The 17,686-nt window shown below is 40.9% G+C and overlaps 1 protein-coding gene across 2 annotated transcripts; it reads right to left on the bottom strand.

Annotated features, from left to right (window-relative positions):
- Positions 1–574: 574 nt before the first annotated feature.
- On the bottom strand, positions 575–14,809 carry LOC116698597 (carboxyl-terminal PDZ ligand of neuronal nitric oxide synthase protein). Of its 2 annotated transcripts, none has more exons than XM_032530593.1 (10): positions 14,238–14,809; positions 13,289–13,360; positions 11,044–11,136; positions 10,891–10,949; positions 10,688–10,796; positions 8,532–8,661; positions 7,913–8,040; positions 4,649–4,810; positions 3,549–3,717; positions 575–3,051 (listed from the first exon to the last, which is right to left on the bottom strand). In XM_032530593.1, the coding sequence occupies exons 1-10, from the start codon at positions 14,340–14,342 to the stop codon at positions 2,549–2,551; spliced, it is 1,530 nt and encodes a 509-aa protein (XP_032386484.1). In that variant the 5' UTR covers positions 14,343–14,809; the 3' UTR covers positions 575–2,548. The 2 variants fall into 2 exon arrangements, with proteins under 2 accessions (XP_032386484.1, XP_032386485.1); XM_032530594.1 differs by having other exon boundaries at positions 13,231–13,360; positions 14,238–14,361.
- Between the last annotated feature and the right edge of the window lie 2,877 nt (positions 14,810–17,686).

Genomic DNA, 17,686 nt, shown 5'->3' with positions numbered 1-17,686 from the left:
ATAAAAATGTAAAATGTTACAAAAGATGGGGGATCACCACTCATTAGGATTCATCGTCTGGGAACCATGAACGTCCATACAACTTTTGTGACAATTAAGTTTTTTATATATTTTGATATTTTACTATATGGTGAAAGGTTTATGACAATCCATCCTACAGTAGTTAAGATATTTGGCTAGTACACAAAGCATTCTGGGATGGGAGAAAAACGTGCTCTGGGTTATTGGCAATTCTTTAAACCAATTATAATTGTCTTGGGCGGCTCCAAGCTCCTCACGGAGCAACGACACAAAATAGCTTGATGGGTGGAACATGTGTAGGTTTAAAGATTGTTGTAGTCAGGCAACAGAAAACTCAGTTTGGACAGATAGTCTAGGTAGCTGTCTGAATTTACCCTGCAGACGTCTGAGGCGCAGTTAACCATGGTCCTCATGAATCGACCAGGGTTTTAAATGCCGACATAAAGAAAGCGGAAGGCAACGAACATCTGTCGGAATTTCTGGTAGCACCTGAACAATCCTGGAAGTGGAATGTCGTGGCTATAGACTAGGCTAAAAAGACCATACCTATAGATAAACTTTACACTACATGTACTGTAAAACAATGTTTTATTGAATTCATTTTACCTACAGAACACAAGAGGGGGCGAGCAGAAGGACACTACAGACCATTTTTCATTTTAATCAAGCAAACCAAAGTAGAGGCCGCGTCCTGGAGGCCGCCCACTTTCTGTGTGAGCTGCAGCTGCACTAGTAGAGCTACAGGGAGTTATGCCTGGATGTGGGCGGGTAATGGCTGATATTCTTCATATTTTTCAGCTTATCTGCAGCATTACATCAAGCTGCGGCTGTCCGTAGAGTGATCTTAATGGGAGATGACCCTGTTTAATGTCCACAGCTGGTGTATCTCTAATGATAAGAGAGAGATCTTCCTCAAAAGACCTCCCGCACCCCCTTTTTTCAACAAGTTATAAATAATAATGAGAAAAACATTTTGAAAAGGTCAGCCCAGAAACTTGTGCTGCTTATCATTATGTCAGAGACATATTTCTGGTTATTTCACCTATTGATGTATTTCAGCATTTAGTAACTTACACTAAATACACTGAACATTTACCATGACACCAGATGACATTTGAGAAAAGCCATGTATTCCACAATGCTTGTTTAGTACACTTCATGTGAACAGATGTAACTTTGGAGAGAAATTACAGAGATTGACAGAGAAATCTGGATACAACAGATAGATTGTGAGCGCTGGATAGTGGGGAAGAGGTGAAAAGCTTCAGGGAAAGGAGGGGAGGAAGGTGGGTGAAGGAAAGGGGGGGGGGGGACAGGAAGAGATTCATTGATTTTGGAAAGAGCTCAAAGACACGTCCCCATTCAGTGATTCGGAGATCTGGCTCACAGTCAGCGAGGTGGAGCTGGTGCGACAGTTAGCCAGAAGTATATGAACGTGTCCAGGAGTCTTACATGCCTCCATCCTTATCTGAATTTGTAGTTCAGGACTTTGATATTTGGTTTTCAGGTTTTTTAATTGCATGCACAAGGAAGGGTGCTGCTCAAAACGTCCATTGTGTGGCAAGCTGTGCTAGTAACTTTATTTATGATAGTTCAGGACTTTCCAAGGGTGGAACAACAGTGACGCAGCAGTTTATGGTTACTGCAGTATGGCATTAACAAATAATACTCACAGTACTTTGTGCTTGCATCTTTAAGCTGCAGAGACAAGCAATGTGATGTTTCCCTCTGAAACACAGAATCACCTAATCAGAAAGTGTTTAATAATATAAAACAGGATGAAGATTAGTATGAGTAGAAACATGTGAAATAAATCAGACCATGAAAGAAATATGCTCATTTTTTAAACTCATGTGTAATTACAGATTTGTGTCATAGCAAGCACAGTAAGGTTTTAATTTTCAAACTCCAAAAAATGCGTTAGCATAGTCAGACAGACTTGGCAAAGGGGATCTTTTCTCCACAGATCTTCACTGGGAAACAACAAAGAAAATGACCACGTCCATGGCGGATGTGTCACAACTCCATAAACACAGACAAAACCACAATGTAACAAGCCCAGAGAGTCAGGGAACCAAAAGGATGTAAGGTACAGCAACCATCAAACTGACACGCACACAGTATAACACACACATACTAACAGACAGCAGAGATGGAGCCTGAAAGACAACAGTGTTTATGCTATCTGACAGTCCAAGGTTTGAATAAGTCTGCACTGCACCAAATTCCAAACTATAAACACACCTGGTGCACCTTGTTTTGGAGCTGCAATGGAGTTGAATTAAACATTAAGAACAAATCCATCAATTGATTATACTTTCTGCATCTCTGTTTCTATTAATAAATCTTGCACCACTCATACAATTGGGACATTTTCTCAGTGCACAGGAAGCAGCAAACCAAAACAGAACAATGGCTCGTGAGTGCTCTGTCAATGATGCAAGTCCTTCAGATTCTGAATTTCAGCTGTTTCTCATTGGGGTGGTGTGTACGTGCAATGTTGCCTTGAACTGCTTTAAGAGCACCACTACACAGCCATCTCATCCCCTAAACAGTCCGGCAGACTCTCTGCGTTCAGCACGTTTAAGAGTCGAGCGGGACCATCAGACCCCACTCCCTCCCCCTGCTCCCAGCTGTCCCGGTCATCGCTCTCATCTGTGTTTGATTCATACTCCGACCCAATCCCCGACTCCCTAAACCGCAGCAGCTCCAGGGCTCCCAGGACCTGCTCCCCCAGCAGCGAGCTTTCATCCAGGGCTCCGTCGCTGGGAGTGTCCCCTGTGTCCTGGGCCTGCTCCTGGCTGTCCGGCCCGCGGGAGGTGAAGCGAAAGCACTCGAGACGAACTCCACTGCCGCTGAGCCCAAGATGGCTACTGTCGGTGCCTGGAGAGCAGGGCCCGGGGAGGGCAGAGACCCAGGCACTGTCACTAATCTGGACCTGGGATTGAGCTGCAAAGGGACCCATAGATGAAGAAGAGCTGGGGGGCTTGGCGCGGAAAGTGATTTCTAGAAGACTGTCCTGGGATCCCACTATGGACCAAAAAAAAATTTCAAAAGAAGGATGTGTAAGATGAAACAAAGCATGCAGAAAATTGGTGGTTATCACATGCAAACAGAGATACAAGACATGAAAAGAGAGGTTTGAGCAAAGCTGATGAGATTTTATGAAGAGGGATGACGTCTGTGCTAACAGGATTTGATTACTCATGACTATACAGTAGCATTGTGCCACTGGCTAAAGGTGGGGGGGGGGAGAGAGCGGAGAGCAGTACTGAATCCTCTGAGAGGGCTGCCATGGCATAATTAATTACATGCCAGACATAAATAAAAAAAGGAGCTATAACGAAAGGAAAGCGACACTCAAAGAAAGGGATGAAGGGAAAAGCAAGGAAGGTAGAACAGGTTGACTTTATACTATAAATTCATAGAGAAGAAAACATTGAAATAGAGGAAGATTTGAGGCAACCAAAATAAAATATAAAATGTAAATGGGAGGAAAAAAGCTAAAACTGATGACTTCCACTTACTGGATGTTAAGTGACCAGCAGATTTGAGCTCCAGTTCCTGGATCTGTTTGACCAGCAGGGAAATGTGTTGCAGCAGGTCGGTGTTCTGCTGCAGCAGCCTCCGCACTCTGGCCTGGGTTTCAGTCCGTGCACACATCTCCACCGACAGCTGCTCCTGAAGTAGATGGACCTGGACAGGCCACACAACACACACACACACACACACACACACACACACCCACACACACACACACACACACACACACACACACACACACACACACACCACAACACACACCACACCACACACACACTTCTGGTTTTGGCAATTCCACAGAGGCTCCTAAGTTTGGAGTGTGCTGAGTCAAAGGTTTCATATGTAGACATTAATGACTTTAAGGAAATACTTTTGTTACTCCAGAGACCATATTAGAAGAGACAGTGAGACCAACACACATCAGCACTATGAATTAACTTTGGCCAATGCAACTCTGAAGCTGCAAGTCTTTAAAGGCCTTAAAACTACCCTCATGCATATTCATTTTGATGTAAAACATTTCAATAAGCGTATGTAGTGGTAGGAATTAAAGAGTTGAGAATTTAATGACCTGAAATGCCTCGCCAAGTCCTATTTAACACGCCATTGAAAATGGAAATAGTGCATCACTCTATTATGTTCTTGAACATTTTGTGTCAAGTGTCACAACGTCTTCCACTAATCTAAATGGAGATATTTTGATGTACATTTTACGGTAATACCTCAAACCAACATGCTCTAAAAATTCAGTCAATTTAAAATTTAATCTTGTCTACAAGTAATATGTTTTTAGCCAGGGCAATAAACAACATTTCCAGGCGACAGCTGCTAAAAGCTTTCCTGAAAGCCCCTGTAGTCTTGTTGATCTATTTTATGTGGGTGTTATGTTCTGTACAGATATATTTAAAACATATGTTGTAGTGTTTTTATTTTATTTGATAAAAGGCGTTGCACTTGAATATATGAATTAAATGGTAAACAATATGGACCAAAGCTGCCATTAGGAGTTTCATCAGGAACAAAAAAAAAGAAAGAAATATGTCATAGATGTGGTTCCACAGAAAACAAGAATTGCCATCATTACTTGCTCTGAAGCTGCCAGTGCCTGCTGTTCCTGCTGCTGCAGTTGTTTCTGGAGGAGCTGGACCTGGTGCTCTGTAGAGCAGGGAGCCTCTTTTGCTGACTGACCCGACACAGAGGCTCCAAGAATCGGGGAGCCCAGCAGGAGAGATGGGTCATCAGTCACCTACAACAGAGATGACAATAAATTGGGCTCTACAACTTCTAACGGCATTATTAAGTTAGTGAAAAGTAACTGTGATGTGTTCATTCCTTGAAACGTCTTTTTTGCTCAGTCTTTTTTGCTGGAGTGATCGCAGCCGCTATAAACACATAGAAACATAAGCACCACTAACATAAATTCAACTCATTGTGAGAAATACAAGGAAAAACACATCACAGTCCCAAACTTGATTGCTACGTCATGCTTGAACCATGCAGTGGAAAAACTCATGCATATTACCACTTTAAAAAAAGTTAACAAAACATGAAACATCACAGCGAAAGTATATATGCTGTGGATGGGTATGATGTAAAGGAGAGGGGGAAAAAGTGAAGTATAGGGTAGAAAATCCAATAATCCTAAATAATGGAGTAACAGTGGAAAGTAAAACATCATATGAAAGCGTCTCTCGCTGCCAGTATGAGCTCCTTGGGGAGAGACAGAGAAGACACGCTGCACTGGCAGCACCACGACTGTTGCCTTTCATTCTGATGGAAAGAAATCCACAGATGGACCTGCACTAGATATCATCATTGCTGCTTGATGTTCAAGGCCTCCTGAAGACATGTTGTGATGCCTACTTCCACTATTTAATGCAACTTCAGTTCCTGAGTTAATTTCAAACATCTTCCAAAAATAACCTGCAACAGCACAACAAATGATTTTCTTTGTGCTGTATGTAGAACATAAATACATGAAAAAATGAATGAAGAGGGAGTTATATTTCACACCAAATGAAGATCAATTAAGACAATGTGGTTTCTCTATTAAGGAGTATTTTGTATAGCTACCTGGTTCTGTAATAGATTTTAAAAGCCCAGGATTGTTTTTTTGCATCGGCTCTTTAAAGGAATGTTACTTTTACTTGAGTATAGTATTCTAGTACACTTTCCATCCCTGTTGACAACAAAGCGTGACATTTACTGATATCTCAGACCTTTGAATCATGAATCATTTTTCTGCTGGAAGTATCAGTCAAAAATGTAAACCCACAACATGACGGCGGTGGAAGCAAGCTGTAAACACATATGAGGTCTTTGAATTCAGCTTTGAATGTCTGTCCTCATATTTTATGACGTGATCACCCTAAAAAAAGAAGAAAAAAATCCTCAAACAAAATCCTCAATTCGAATAAAGTGACTCATCGGATTAACTGTGTTTTTTTATTTTCATTAAATCAACGCTATGAATAAAGATTTAAATCTTCAAACTATTTACCCACTGTACTTTTTATTAATCTTTTTAGTTCTGTTTTTGTCTCTACCTACCCCCAATAAAAACATCTGGCTCTCTAGCTGGTGAACATGGTGGAGAATTATCCAGCCATAATTCTCCACTATGTTCACCAGCTAGTCACCAACTGTCTGCTGTTTGGTGCTGAGCAGGTAGCGTAGAGTTGTTTTTTTCCCCCCTCTTAAAACAGCCATCTACCAAAAATGAAGCTATGAGAGAAGTGAGCATGAACCAAAACAGCAAAAATGGGGTCCATGAAATTAGTTATACTATAGATTCTACTTTAATCATGTCAAAGCAATTTCTGGTCTAAATAACATTTAATCTATTTGTGGAGATGGTGTTTAATGGGGATTGAATCAGCAGAATCTATAAATAAACCTACAGATCGATCCGCTGGGCGGCTCTCCATACAGGAAATATACCATTATGTTAGAGTGCTGCTGTGAGAAGAGCAGCCATGAAGAAAATTGTTATATCTGAGATTTGAGATCAATATGGGAGATCAATATGGTAGACAGTCAAGCAATAATGCTTGACTGTGAAGGCCACTTGATTGTCAGATTACACACAGGAGAGGGGGAAATTGCATGTGATCTGGACATGAAACACTGCTATTTGATTGTGACAGAGTTGTATCAAATAATGAAACAATAAAGATAATTTTCTTGTTTTCAGGTAACCATGTTATTAGATGTAAAATCCATTACATTCAAACCAATTAGCTCCTCGCCAGCACAACACTATTAAGCTGACACAGAGACTTGGTTGGAAAATGAGCTGACAAATATCAGAGAACCTAGCCGCTTGTTTGGCATCTCACAATTCACAGCAATGCCAGAAAGCCTTGCTATGTTTTAATTAATAAAGCATATGAGCATTTCTTCACAAATAAACCTTAAATATTCATTGCTTGCTGTATATGCTTGTTTTTGGATCTTCATACAGCTCGTTATGAGACCAAACTTTCCCCATGACCCTCTGTGTGAGCCTCCCGGAAGGATTTATGTAAATGCAACAGGGAAAAAGAGATTGATCTAATACGTTGCTTGTGTCATGTCTGTGTGGAAAGAGGGGAAGCAGATAAGCAGCAGGATTAACGGGCATTAAAAGAAACTAAAGGAATTGAATTTTAGCAGAGCTGAAACAGTTAGTCAATGAATCGACGAGTTGATTGACACAAATGTAATCGATAAGTCATTTAAGGGAGACTCCAGGGATTCTGCAGATATCCTGACTTTAAGTGCCTAGTACAGATAAAACTCTGGAAAAAAAAAAAAAAAATCTGGATCCTACATTTCCCATGATACAACTTGAAAGCATCTTTCATTAGATCCTCTCTGCTACCCTGATGACATCACTATGACTTCATCAGGGATAATTTCTCAAACTTTGGAGCTCTCTTTAAAGAGCCACATAAGACATTACACAATTATTATTATTATTATTCAACTGTTTTCACAGTTTGACTGGTACTCCTCATGATGAGTAAATTAAACTTGATATGTAAAATTGGTGGAATGCTATTTAAGTCATTTTAAACACAAATATGAATATTTGCTGTGTCATTAGTCTTATATAGAAGTAAATAGAAGATCTTTGGCTTTTGGGACTGTTGGTCGCACAAACAAGTGATTTGCAAAAGGTATGTTGAGTTTCTAGATAATGATTTAGATTTAGATCATGATAATTGGTAATGAAAATGTGTCAGTTGCAGCACTGTATTTTAACTGAGTGGAAAGGGTTGTCTTCATCTCTGCAGGGTACAGAGTGAGAAAATAGCATGGCTTTGTGTAATCAACACCGAAATGATCAAGAACTTCTGTACTCTACCTTGTCATTGATACTGAGGGCCCCGTCCTTTTTACTCTTCTCCAGGTCTGATGAGGAGACGCACTCAATGCTCTCCTCTGTAGTAGCTTCAAGGTCGGTCTCCTCTGACAATGCAAACCTCTTCTTTGCTGCAGAGGGAGCAGATACATATGGGAGGGGGGGGGGGGGGGGGGGGCTTTATGCAGTTTTGAGCTTTATAGTTTGCAACATATCTAGAGGCAGTGACAGCAGCAACAGCAGCAGCCGGCGAAGAGCTGGCAGAAGCCCACACACAAGCAAGGTCTGTGACCAAGGGCTTGCCCGACTCACCAAACACATCTGCAGATGAAACAGTGCAAGTGGCTGAAAAAACCCAGCAGTGGTGGATAATGACATCTTTTCTCAGAGAGATGTGCTTGTTTTTGCAGGCGCTCAGGTGTTTTGTGTGTGAGAGTGAAAAAGCAAGAGGGAGAGAATAGAAGGCCTTGGAGTTTATATGTTGTATGAGGAAAAGAAAGAAGATTGGGTTTGTGTGTGAGAAAGAAGGAGAATTGGATGGACAGAGACAAAGACAGGAGGGAGAGGGAGAAGGGATTTGTGGATCCACTTTTATGTGTGATTGTGTGTAGGTGTGAGTCACCTGGCACTGCCTGTGATTCCTCTGCCTTCCCCTCCTCATCCTCCTGGTCATCGCTTTTTTGCTGCAGGGTCAGCTGGTGACACACATCAAATGCCTGACCCACTGTTCGCACGATCCTCATGGCCTGAGACTGCAAGGGAGGACACAGAGAAAAAGTGTGTTGGGGTGTTGAGATCAAGGGCGGGGGAAGCAGCAGCAAAAATGAAGGGGCACAGCAGGCGAGACAATAAAATGACAGAAGAGTTGCACAGGATGAAAAGTGAGTGTATGAGTTTAGTGTGTGTGCACATGCAAAGAGTAAGAAAAAGAAAAATAGTAGCAGGACGAAATTGGGTAATAGGGAAGCAGAATGGGAGGTGAAAATGAAGACAGAGGGAAACCGGAGGAGAGAAAGAGACCAAATCAAAGGCGAAGATATTACGAGCACAGCGGCTTGTCCTTGTTTATCCGCTCTGCATTCATTCTGCTGTCATAATGGTGGATTGTTCTATTTCAGAGTCACATAACTTTTATTGCAGAAAGTGAAAATAAAGTTTGTTGTTATTGCAGGAAGTTTAGGTGTGATGTCATCATCGTCAGGTCAACAATCAGAGACAGTTCACCTTTACTTTAAATTACACAGAAGCCACACTTTCCCACCAAAATGAAAGCGGTTAAATCAAGTGAAATAGCAAAATAACATAGGGATAAAGTGATGAAATTCATTTATGAAATGACATTTTGCTCCATCAATTCAAAATTGAATTTTGTTATGAAATTGTCAAAGTAAACAGACAGCCTTCCCAAGGCCAAACACAAAAGGCTCTATTGGTACTCTAAGCTGACATCTAAGCCCTGCTGGGCAGCAACATGCCGTGATGAAAATAACTGAAATCTCCTTTTATCAGCTGGTCCATCTCCTCCTACTCAGCGTTTATGCTTGGTCTGCAACACCCAGATAAAGCTCTGTGGCCCTGGGGAGGTAGTCAGGCACCAGTTTTTGCCTATTCCTGACATTATGGAGGGTGTTCAGTCAGCAGTGGTGAAAATGTCTTTGGGCAGCTGAGTAAAAAAGCCTGTCGTCTTGTCTTTCTCCCCACCAGGATGATTAGTATTCAGCTTCACCAAGTCACTGTCAGTCTGGTATCCATGGTGAAGGGATGAGACTCAACCTGACTGATGCTCTGTCTTTGTCATCGAGGGATAGAATGTCTCTGCTTGATATGCAGATATGTGGAGATTCATAAGCATTTTAGCACAACTCTAAGAATAATTGGCCATGTGTGAGGTCCAACAGGACAATCCATCATGAAGCAATGGGCGTAATATCATCATTAGAAGCTATGTACAGAGAATGCAGGGGAAAACGAAATGCAATAATTGATTTTCTATGGTTACTGAAAGGATACATCTGGAGATTTTTTGTAATTTCAACAAATCCATGATAATACCAAAAACAACCATGTGTTTGTCCGTCACTCTATAATAAGTTGAGTAGTAGTAATAGTAATAGTAATAGTAGTCCAGTGCCAAGCTCTGAGAGCAACAGTTAAAGTTCCTTTTAAAGGAAAAGTTTGACATTTTGGGAAACATGCTTATGATTTCTTGGCGTGACTTAGAGATTGATACCACTCTCGTGTTTGTCCGGTTAAAATAAAGCTACCGGCAGCCGCAAGTTAGCTTAGCACATGGGATTGAAACAGTGGTAAACAGCTAGCCTGTCCAAAAGGTGCACATCTAAAGCTCCCTTATTATAGTTTAAAGGTTACCATTTCGTGCTTATAACTGTGCCGTCATCTAAACCATCAGGATTTCTGTACAGTTGTGATGTCACAACTGTACGATGTATAGGTATAAAGTGCTGCTACAGTGTCGTTACAGTCTTTCCCCGGCTGCAATGATGGTGCAGAGAGAGCAGATGCAGAAGACCTAAAAAAAAGGCGGTGGGTATAATGAAGTATGATCCTTAGAATTAGCACAATATGGAACCTTTAACTATAATTTCATAAGACAGCTGTGCACAGAGGAAAAAGATACATCAGGCTAATATACTTATATGTAGCAACAATTCCATGTCGGTTTTGGCATTTTCATTGGATTTGTTGACAACAAAAAAATATGTAATATCACCGGACTTGTCTGTTAAGCATTTTCAGTTTAGCAGGAATCAAACCTACTTTCCTCTTCGACTTGAACACATTGCAGCGGAAAATGTTGCTCTGGCCATCTCTCGCTATATAGCTGAAGATCTTCAAGTCTTGGGCGTCATGTGAGACATAGAAAATCCTAATAAAAGGACGACAGACGTCAATATTTAATCGAGTTGGTTACAAGCTTCCTTGTTATTTGGCTTTGATTTAATACCATCAAGAGGGCCTACCTGTAGATGGGATCCTGCGTCACCAAGATCGTATTCTCGTCCCATGACCACCCTTTTCTCTGTTGCGACACAAAAACACATAGATCGACAAGTGGCAGAGGTGAAAAGACAAAAAGATATAATTCAAATAAAGTCCCATTTTACAGGACTGACCTTCCTCCTTTTGCGCAAAATCACTTTGACAAAATCAGTAGATACGACAATGTTGACCTTCTTTTTCTTTATATTCTTCAGTTTGAATTCATACTGTGAAGGAAAAAAAATATTTAAATTAACATTCAAGGTTGGTTATCAAAAAGTGAACTCAAACCAAATAGATTATTATGGGGTGTGACTAGAATTAAATATCACATGGACCTGCTGAGATGGAGCTCTTTACACAAGAGAAATTATATATTGGAATAGAGGTAAGGAATCATGCAGACAGGAGGGTATTTTTGACAATCTTCTTCTTTAGGGGAAATGTGAGGTTGAGTAAACACTGTCAGTTTCTGTTTCTAGGAGCTGTTTAAGCTTTCAAAGGCAGACTTCCCAGAGGGAGGCCGACATTTGCGGGACACTTTCATCCCTCTCTGTGATTACTGCTTGATGCTGTACCCTCTGCCTCCACTGCAGGCTCCATATAACAGACCCCAGAGATCTAAGAACCACCAATATTTAGCTGAAATAACGTGCCTTGCTTTGAAACAACAACAACAACAACAACGTCTAATATCACATGATTAATTGATCAGATGAAGATTATTTTCATCAAGATTCGAACTGTCTTCTCACTTTTATATTTACTTTTCAGATCAATAAAGGAAATCTAACAGGAAGTAAAGAATAGGGATCAGTATTACAAATATAGCAAGTCATATCTGGTGATTTGAGCCCCGTTGAATCGGGAGTACTATAAGCCCGTCTGACCTGTGTCACACCCAGGAGAAAAGTTTCTTATTAGAATTCAGATTCAATGGGCGCTTATTCCTTGCCATACACTCTTATCTAGTTCATCCGTCTTATTGTTGTGTGGGAGGTTTCCTTCATTGCAGTTGCTCAGGTAAAGGACACAACTCCCACAATGTGTATTTGCAGCCCCATGTAAACTGGGACAAGAGGACCATTCATCTCCAAACACACTGCTGTCGGAGGGCGATGAAGTGGAACACAGGACGTGTTTGTGCTAAATTTTCATGCACATCACTCACCCACCACTCCCAAGCACAACCAATGATCTAGAGGTTTCGTAAACTCACCTCTCATCTTATCTCTAAGCCACTGCGAGTGTTTTAAGGACAAGTCAGCATTTGAATATTCAGAGTCCATCCGCCGCAGGAGCAGAGTTTTAATTACTGAGCCATTACAGTGCTCACAAAGAGTACAGACTCTTTTACAGAGTTGCTTTTATGCTATTAACCTTAATCTGGCCCATATTTAATATCATGCTGTTGTATTGCATTTGAATTTACATACTATTTGTCACTTAATACATTTCTTCTATTTCTATCTCCTCTATTTTCATCTCTCTCCATTTATTATCTTTGCATTGAAGGCTTGCAGAAAATCATTTAGCAAACTCTGCTTGTAGATAGGAGCTACATAACATGGCATACATTTTAATAAAATTGGTTTGTTCAAGGACAGATAAATAAGGCACATTAGAGAGATTTGGCCAGCAAGGTTTTCAGCAGCCATAGGATTACCTTGTGCATCGTGTATCTGTATTGTTTTCATCTGATCTGCTGTATCTAAAGCTCTTTTACAATGCATTATGAGTAAAACTGTAAAAATCCCAAATCATTGAGATCCGTGAATGATACGTCAAGCGAGCAAACTCAAACATACAGCATCACTAAACGTCTGCCATTACAATCAAATGGCTCTTATACTACACTGTACATGAGGGATCGGGATTAAGTGTGTCCAAATGTCACTGAGGATGTGTCTGACCTCTGGTTGACTCAATAACTTGGTTGTTAGATTAGATCCAACAGCTGACAAGCAGCTAAATCCTCTCCTCCCTGGCTTCTCTGTAACTCTGCAGTGCTGTGTGTAATGACAAGGCATTGTCTGTGTTTCCGGTGGCCTTGTTTGGTCTAAAGGGGGGCTCGAGAGCTGTTGGTTTCACATGTAAACCTGCACCCGATATCTCTCCTCACCCATAAAATCTGTGCTGCACTATGAATCTGCCATGATTAAATCTGCTTCTGACAGACCACTGAATCTGCCGAATGCGTAGTTTTACACAGACTAGTGATTTATGTGTAAGGAGAATGATGAGGAGAGTAAAGATCCTCTGAGCCCCGTGCACAAGGTGAGACATAAAACACAGGAGAGAGAGAGTTAATGTGCATGCACCAGCATAAAATTCCAGGGTCAAGGGTCAAGTTCAGCGGTCTGGTTCAGTGTTTCTTACTCGGATTCTTCTCATAGCAGCAACTATCTCCATCCGGCTGCCGGGGCGACCCACTTCCAAACTGCCAATGTACTGCAAAATGTCAGAAAAATGTTTAAAGATTGACAGTTAGAGGGAATGAATACCACTGACTGCCTGGGGAGAGCCTGGGCTGGCAGATTGTTGAATACCAATATAGTTTTGACAGCTTTTCATACATTTTTGGAAATATTCCTCCTCTATGAATACATCATTACATGTTAGAGCTGCAACAATTAGTCAATCAGTAGGTCCACAAAAAATATATTAACTTTTTTGATCAGTTGCCAGTTTACCATCAAAAGTATCAAATATTTGATGGTTCCAGCCTCTCAAAATTAAGAAATTGTCTGCTTTTCCTTGTCTTGCATGATGGTAAATTGAATATTTAGGGATTGGGTCTGTTGGTGGAAAACAAGATGCAAACACTTTGGGCTAGAAAAAAGTGTGATTTTCCTGATGTTTAAAAGACCAACAAATGACTTGATTAATTAATGATGAAATTACCATTAGTTAGTTGCAGCCCTATAACATTTTGACTGATTTTGTTGCCAAAGACAGACATGTAAAAACGCTCTTATTGCTCTGCATTCATCAAAGGTTTGTCAAAAATTATATAACTTAAATAAATGATGTCAGCATTCATCAATTCATCAGTTGAAGCAACACTTATCCATGCATGTAAGGTAATAAATGATAACATCAAAAACATTTCAAAGTAACTGAAAGTGGACAAAATCTAAATCTAAAATGTTTTATTGCCAATAAACACCATCAACATCACATAAATCCATGGATTAAAATATATGCTTGGCGTTCCAGTAGCAGTGACATCAATAGCCCTCATTTCATTGTTTGACACATACAGGGATGATGATCATGAGCTCTCATTCCGGACACCCAGAAAGCATCTGTTGCAGAGGGTCCTTACCTTTGCCTCAAAGCAGACCCCATGCTTAAACACCTCGTCGTTGTGCATGGGGATTCTCAAATCGTGCGCGTCATCCACTAAATTGTACTTGGTTACCCCTGGCATCGCTTTACTGATTGCTGACTTGCTCCCGACTCCCGTTTTACGACAGCGCTAGTGTACCTGCAGATATGCGCAGCTCCTCCGGCGCTGCACCCTTCGCACTCTCTCCGTCACTCCGGATGTCATCCGGGCTGAGGCGCACCGGTCGCGACGGATTAAAGGATTCAATTAACGCGCTGATCGGTGATCGGTGTGTGCGCGTACTGACCCTCTCACTCCGGTCTGAGACACGACGAAGAAACAATACACACCGCGGCCACCACCGGGGTCCCCAATGACGCACAAATCTCACCACATGACTGTTTCCTTTGAGCTCCCCAGCATCAATATGCACTAATTCATCACAGTGATTGATCGATCAATATTCGGAAGCATTGGGCGCTTATTAGCCATGAAACTGGATGTAAGATGATATCTAACAGATGAAGACAGATTCCGCTTGAAAAGACTCTATCAGTAGATTCAGCTGGTGTTTGATTGTGTGACATCTAGTGGCATCACAGGGAACAAACAATCTCCCACATCACTGACTCCCAGGGGTTTCCAGGAGCCTCCAGAGGACCTTATTGTAGTCATTTATTTAAGTGCAATTTGCCATAGGTAGACATTAAAAGACGTTTCTCAGACAAAACAATGAATGAAACAAGCATAATCGCTCCTGTAATTATCTGACACATGCTTTTAACCTGGTGAAGCACATGAAGGCACACTCTGAGGTGGATTATTATTATAATTTCCATGCAGTCTTCTTTTATAGATCCATTATGATGTGTTGAATTATCAAGAAGCAGAGCTGAAACCTCTTCCGGGTCATATTATCTTAAAAGCTGCCCAAAGGTTACTTTGCAATTTAGATAAAGATACAATATAGTTTGCTGAATGGGCATATTTGGGGGACAGATGCTTCTTAATCCCTAATTTGTAACCTATTTTTAATACCTGCATTTTCACTTGAAGCAGAGACAGATTTGTTGAAGCATACTGTATTTTACTGTGACGTTTCCTTGGCTTTTGTCGCAAGAAAATGCCAATCTTTACCTTTAGGATTTCTTTGTCTGTGTCATTTTAATGGATTTAACGGCTGACATCAGATTTTGATTAGCCGATATATATCATATAATAAGTCTTGATGACATGGGGGCAGCAGGAACAATAATTAAACACAACACTGACATTTTATTACATTTTAAAGCAGCTATAGGCCTTATTGATATAAATGTATCAAAAGGCAATATCAAAAGCCAATATAAACAATGTGACAATGTGAACAGAGTCACTCGTAGGGATGAACCTACAGAGAAATATCACCATAATCTGCAGATCCCTTCGGCTTTGCAGAGCTTTATATGGAGTTTCAGCCAGATGCCTGCTGTTTCGCAGCAGGAATCTGTTGTCAGTGACACAACAGTGGGTTTTAGGCCTTTTTTTTAGGTCAGTGGGCCACAGTACACTATCTGCTCTTCACTAAACAGCAGATAGACACACTTGGTGGCTAGCTGGTGAATGTAGTGGGGCATTTGGCAGGCAAAGAGCCACATAGTTCCAATAGGAGTTTCTGCTGACCCCCAGTGGCCAAAAAAATGAAAGAAAAATGTGCTAGTGCAGGTTTAATGTTATGTGATAACCTTGTAAGCAAACAGTTGCCTAGTCACACATCTAGCAGAGATGGAGCAACCTTGGCATGTGTTTGAAGTCATGTTTGCTTCCACCTGATGAATGTATAAGTCCAATACTCAGTCTTCTTGCAGCTCTGTTTGAGTCTCCTGAATCCTAAGAAAAATATCTGGCTATCTGGCTGCAAAATGCTCCAACATGTTCTCTTTAACCAGCTAGTTGCTAACTTTGTTGGCTGAGGTTTGGTGCTGAAGAGGTAGTGTAGGCCACAGTGAGGTGTTTTTGTTGAAAACAGCTGACTTCTGTGGCAAGAAAAGAAGCTGATGAAATCAGTGAAACTGGACCAAACGGTGAACTGAATGAAGCTCAGACACACTGTACTGAGCGGAACTGCAGAGTTGGGTACTTACTACCTGTTGGTTTGTCACTATGAACATTTAATCCATTGTTGGTGTGACCGATGGTGGTTAGTCACAATGTTGAGGTATAGGGCAATATGAGTATTTCAGCCACAGATAGAAGGTAAGTCTTCCCCCTTCAAATCTGAAGTGCAACCTACACCTTTGTTTTTCTCGCACCTGTCAATATATGTTGCTCAGTTTTTTGATCAAACTTCATTCATGCCATCTGTCCAGCAGGTGGCAACAGAGTTCTTTGCATTTTACAAGCGGTAACGCTCATGACAGTAAAAAGACCAAGCAGATGAGACAAAGTCAAACATCTTCTTTTATATATGTAGTGTGCTTTTTTATTCTCCATGTTTTGTACAGATTGTCTTTAGCTGACCTGTGTCACGAACCACTCAGTCTGATTGTTGCACTCTCTGCCTCAGTGTAAAGCACAGGGAGACTCCAATAAGGTCCAAATGAACAGAGTGCTCCGTCACGTCACAAAATCACCCCCATCACTTTTTATATTCACTGTTTACTTGGGACAAAATGTACTCTGAGTTCACACTTGGAACTGAACAGAAATACAGTGTTCAATGCTTTAGAATTTTTTCTGTAAATGGTCAAAGGCACACTGTGGCACTTTGAGTTAAATGCTAATGTCACATTAAAGCAAGCAGGAGTCAGGTGTTTTTTTTAATATCTGCAAATGAAACGTGACTGAGTGCAGGCCGACACAAGATCAGTTGCTTTTAGGCATTCATTTCTCTTCATAAGTCGATAAACACACAGCCTGCTGTGTTTGTACAACGTTGACCTTCCCACAATCTAAATCCCAATCTCAATTATCTTGTGAAAGCCATGCAGTTATTGTGTCACACACATGTCATGTGATGTGGTTGACCGACCTGTGGTCTTCTTTGTGCTTCACATAGAAATAGACTCAAAGGATTGTTATAGTATATGCATCACTTAATCTCATAATTGCCAGTTGAGTTTAGGAAAAGGTACTACTTAGTCATCTTTTTTGTGGTTAAATATTTTTTATTTACATTCTACCAATTAAAAAAAACCACAGGCAAAACACTGGAAAATAAAAACGTGTCCAAGGGCCAAAACATACAGAAAGGAAAGATGGGCGGGGGGGAAACACAAAAAGAATGCAGAAAGAGTGAGGTCCACAGCTTGTATAATACATGTCAAACCAGACATACACAAACACTACATAAACAGTGAGACAAACACACACACACACACACACACACACACCACACACACACACACACACACACACACACACACCACACACACACACACACACACACACACACACACACACAGACA

Source organism: Etheostoma spectabile, chromosome 12 (assembly GCF_008692095.1).
Source record: "Etheostoma spectabile isolate EspeVRDwgs_2016 chromosome 12, UIUC_Espe_1.0, whole genome shotgun sequence".
Lineage (NCBI taxonomy): Eukaryota > Metazoa > Chordata > Actinopteri > Perciformes > Percidae > Etheostoma > Etheostoma spectabile.
The sequence above is the reverse complement of the archived record's forward strand: the minus strand, read 5'-3'. Positions and strand labels throughout refer to the sequence as shown.

Bases quoted from the DNA above. Each gene is read 5' to 3' on its own strand.
- LOC116698597 (XM_032530593.1), bottom strand. From the start codon at position 14,342: ATGCCAGGGGTAACCAAGTACAATTTAGTGGATGACGCGCACGATTTG. The intron at 10,950-11,043 runs GTCAGTCCTGTA...GTGTCGCAACAG, and splicing joins TTTTGCGCAAAAGGAGGAAG to AGAAAAGGGTGGTCATGGGA. The intron at 3,052-3,548 runs GTAAGTGGAAGT...TTTGGTCCATAG, and splicing joins TGCTGGTCACTTAACATCCA to TGGGATCCCAGGACAGTCTT.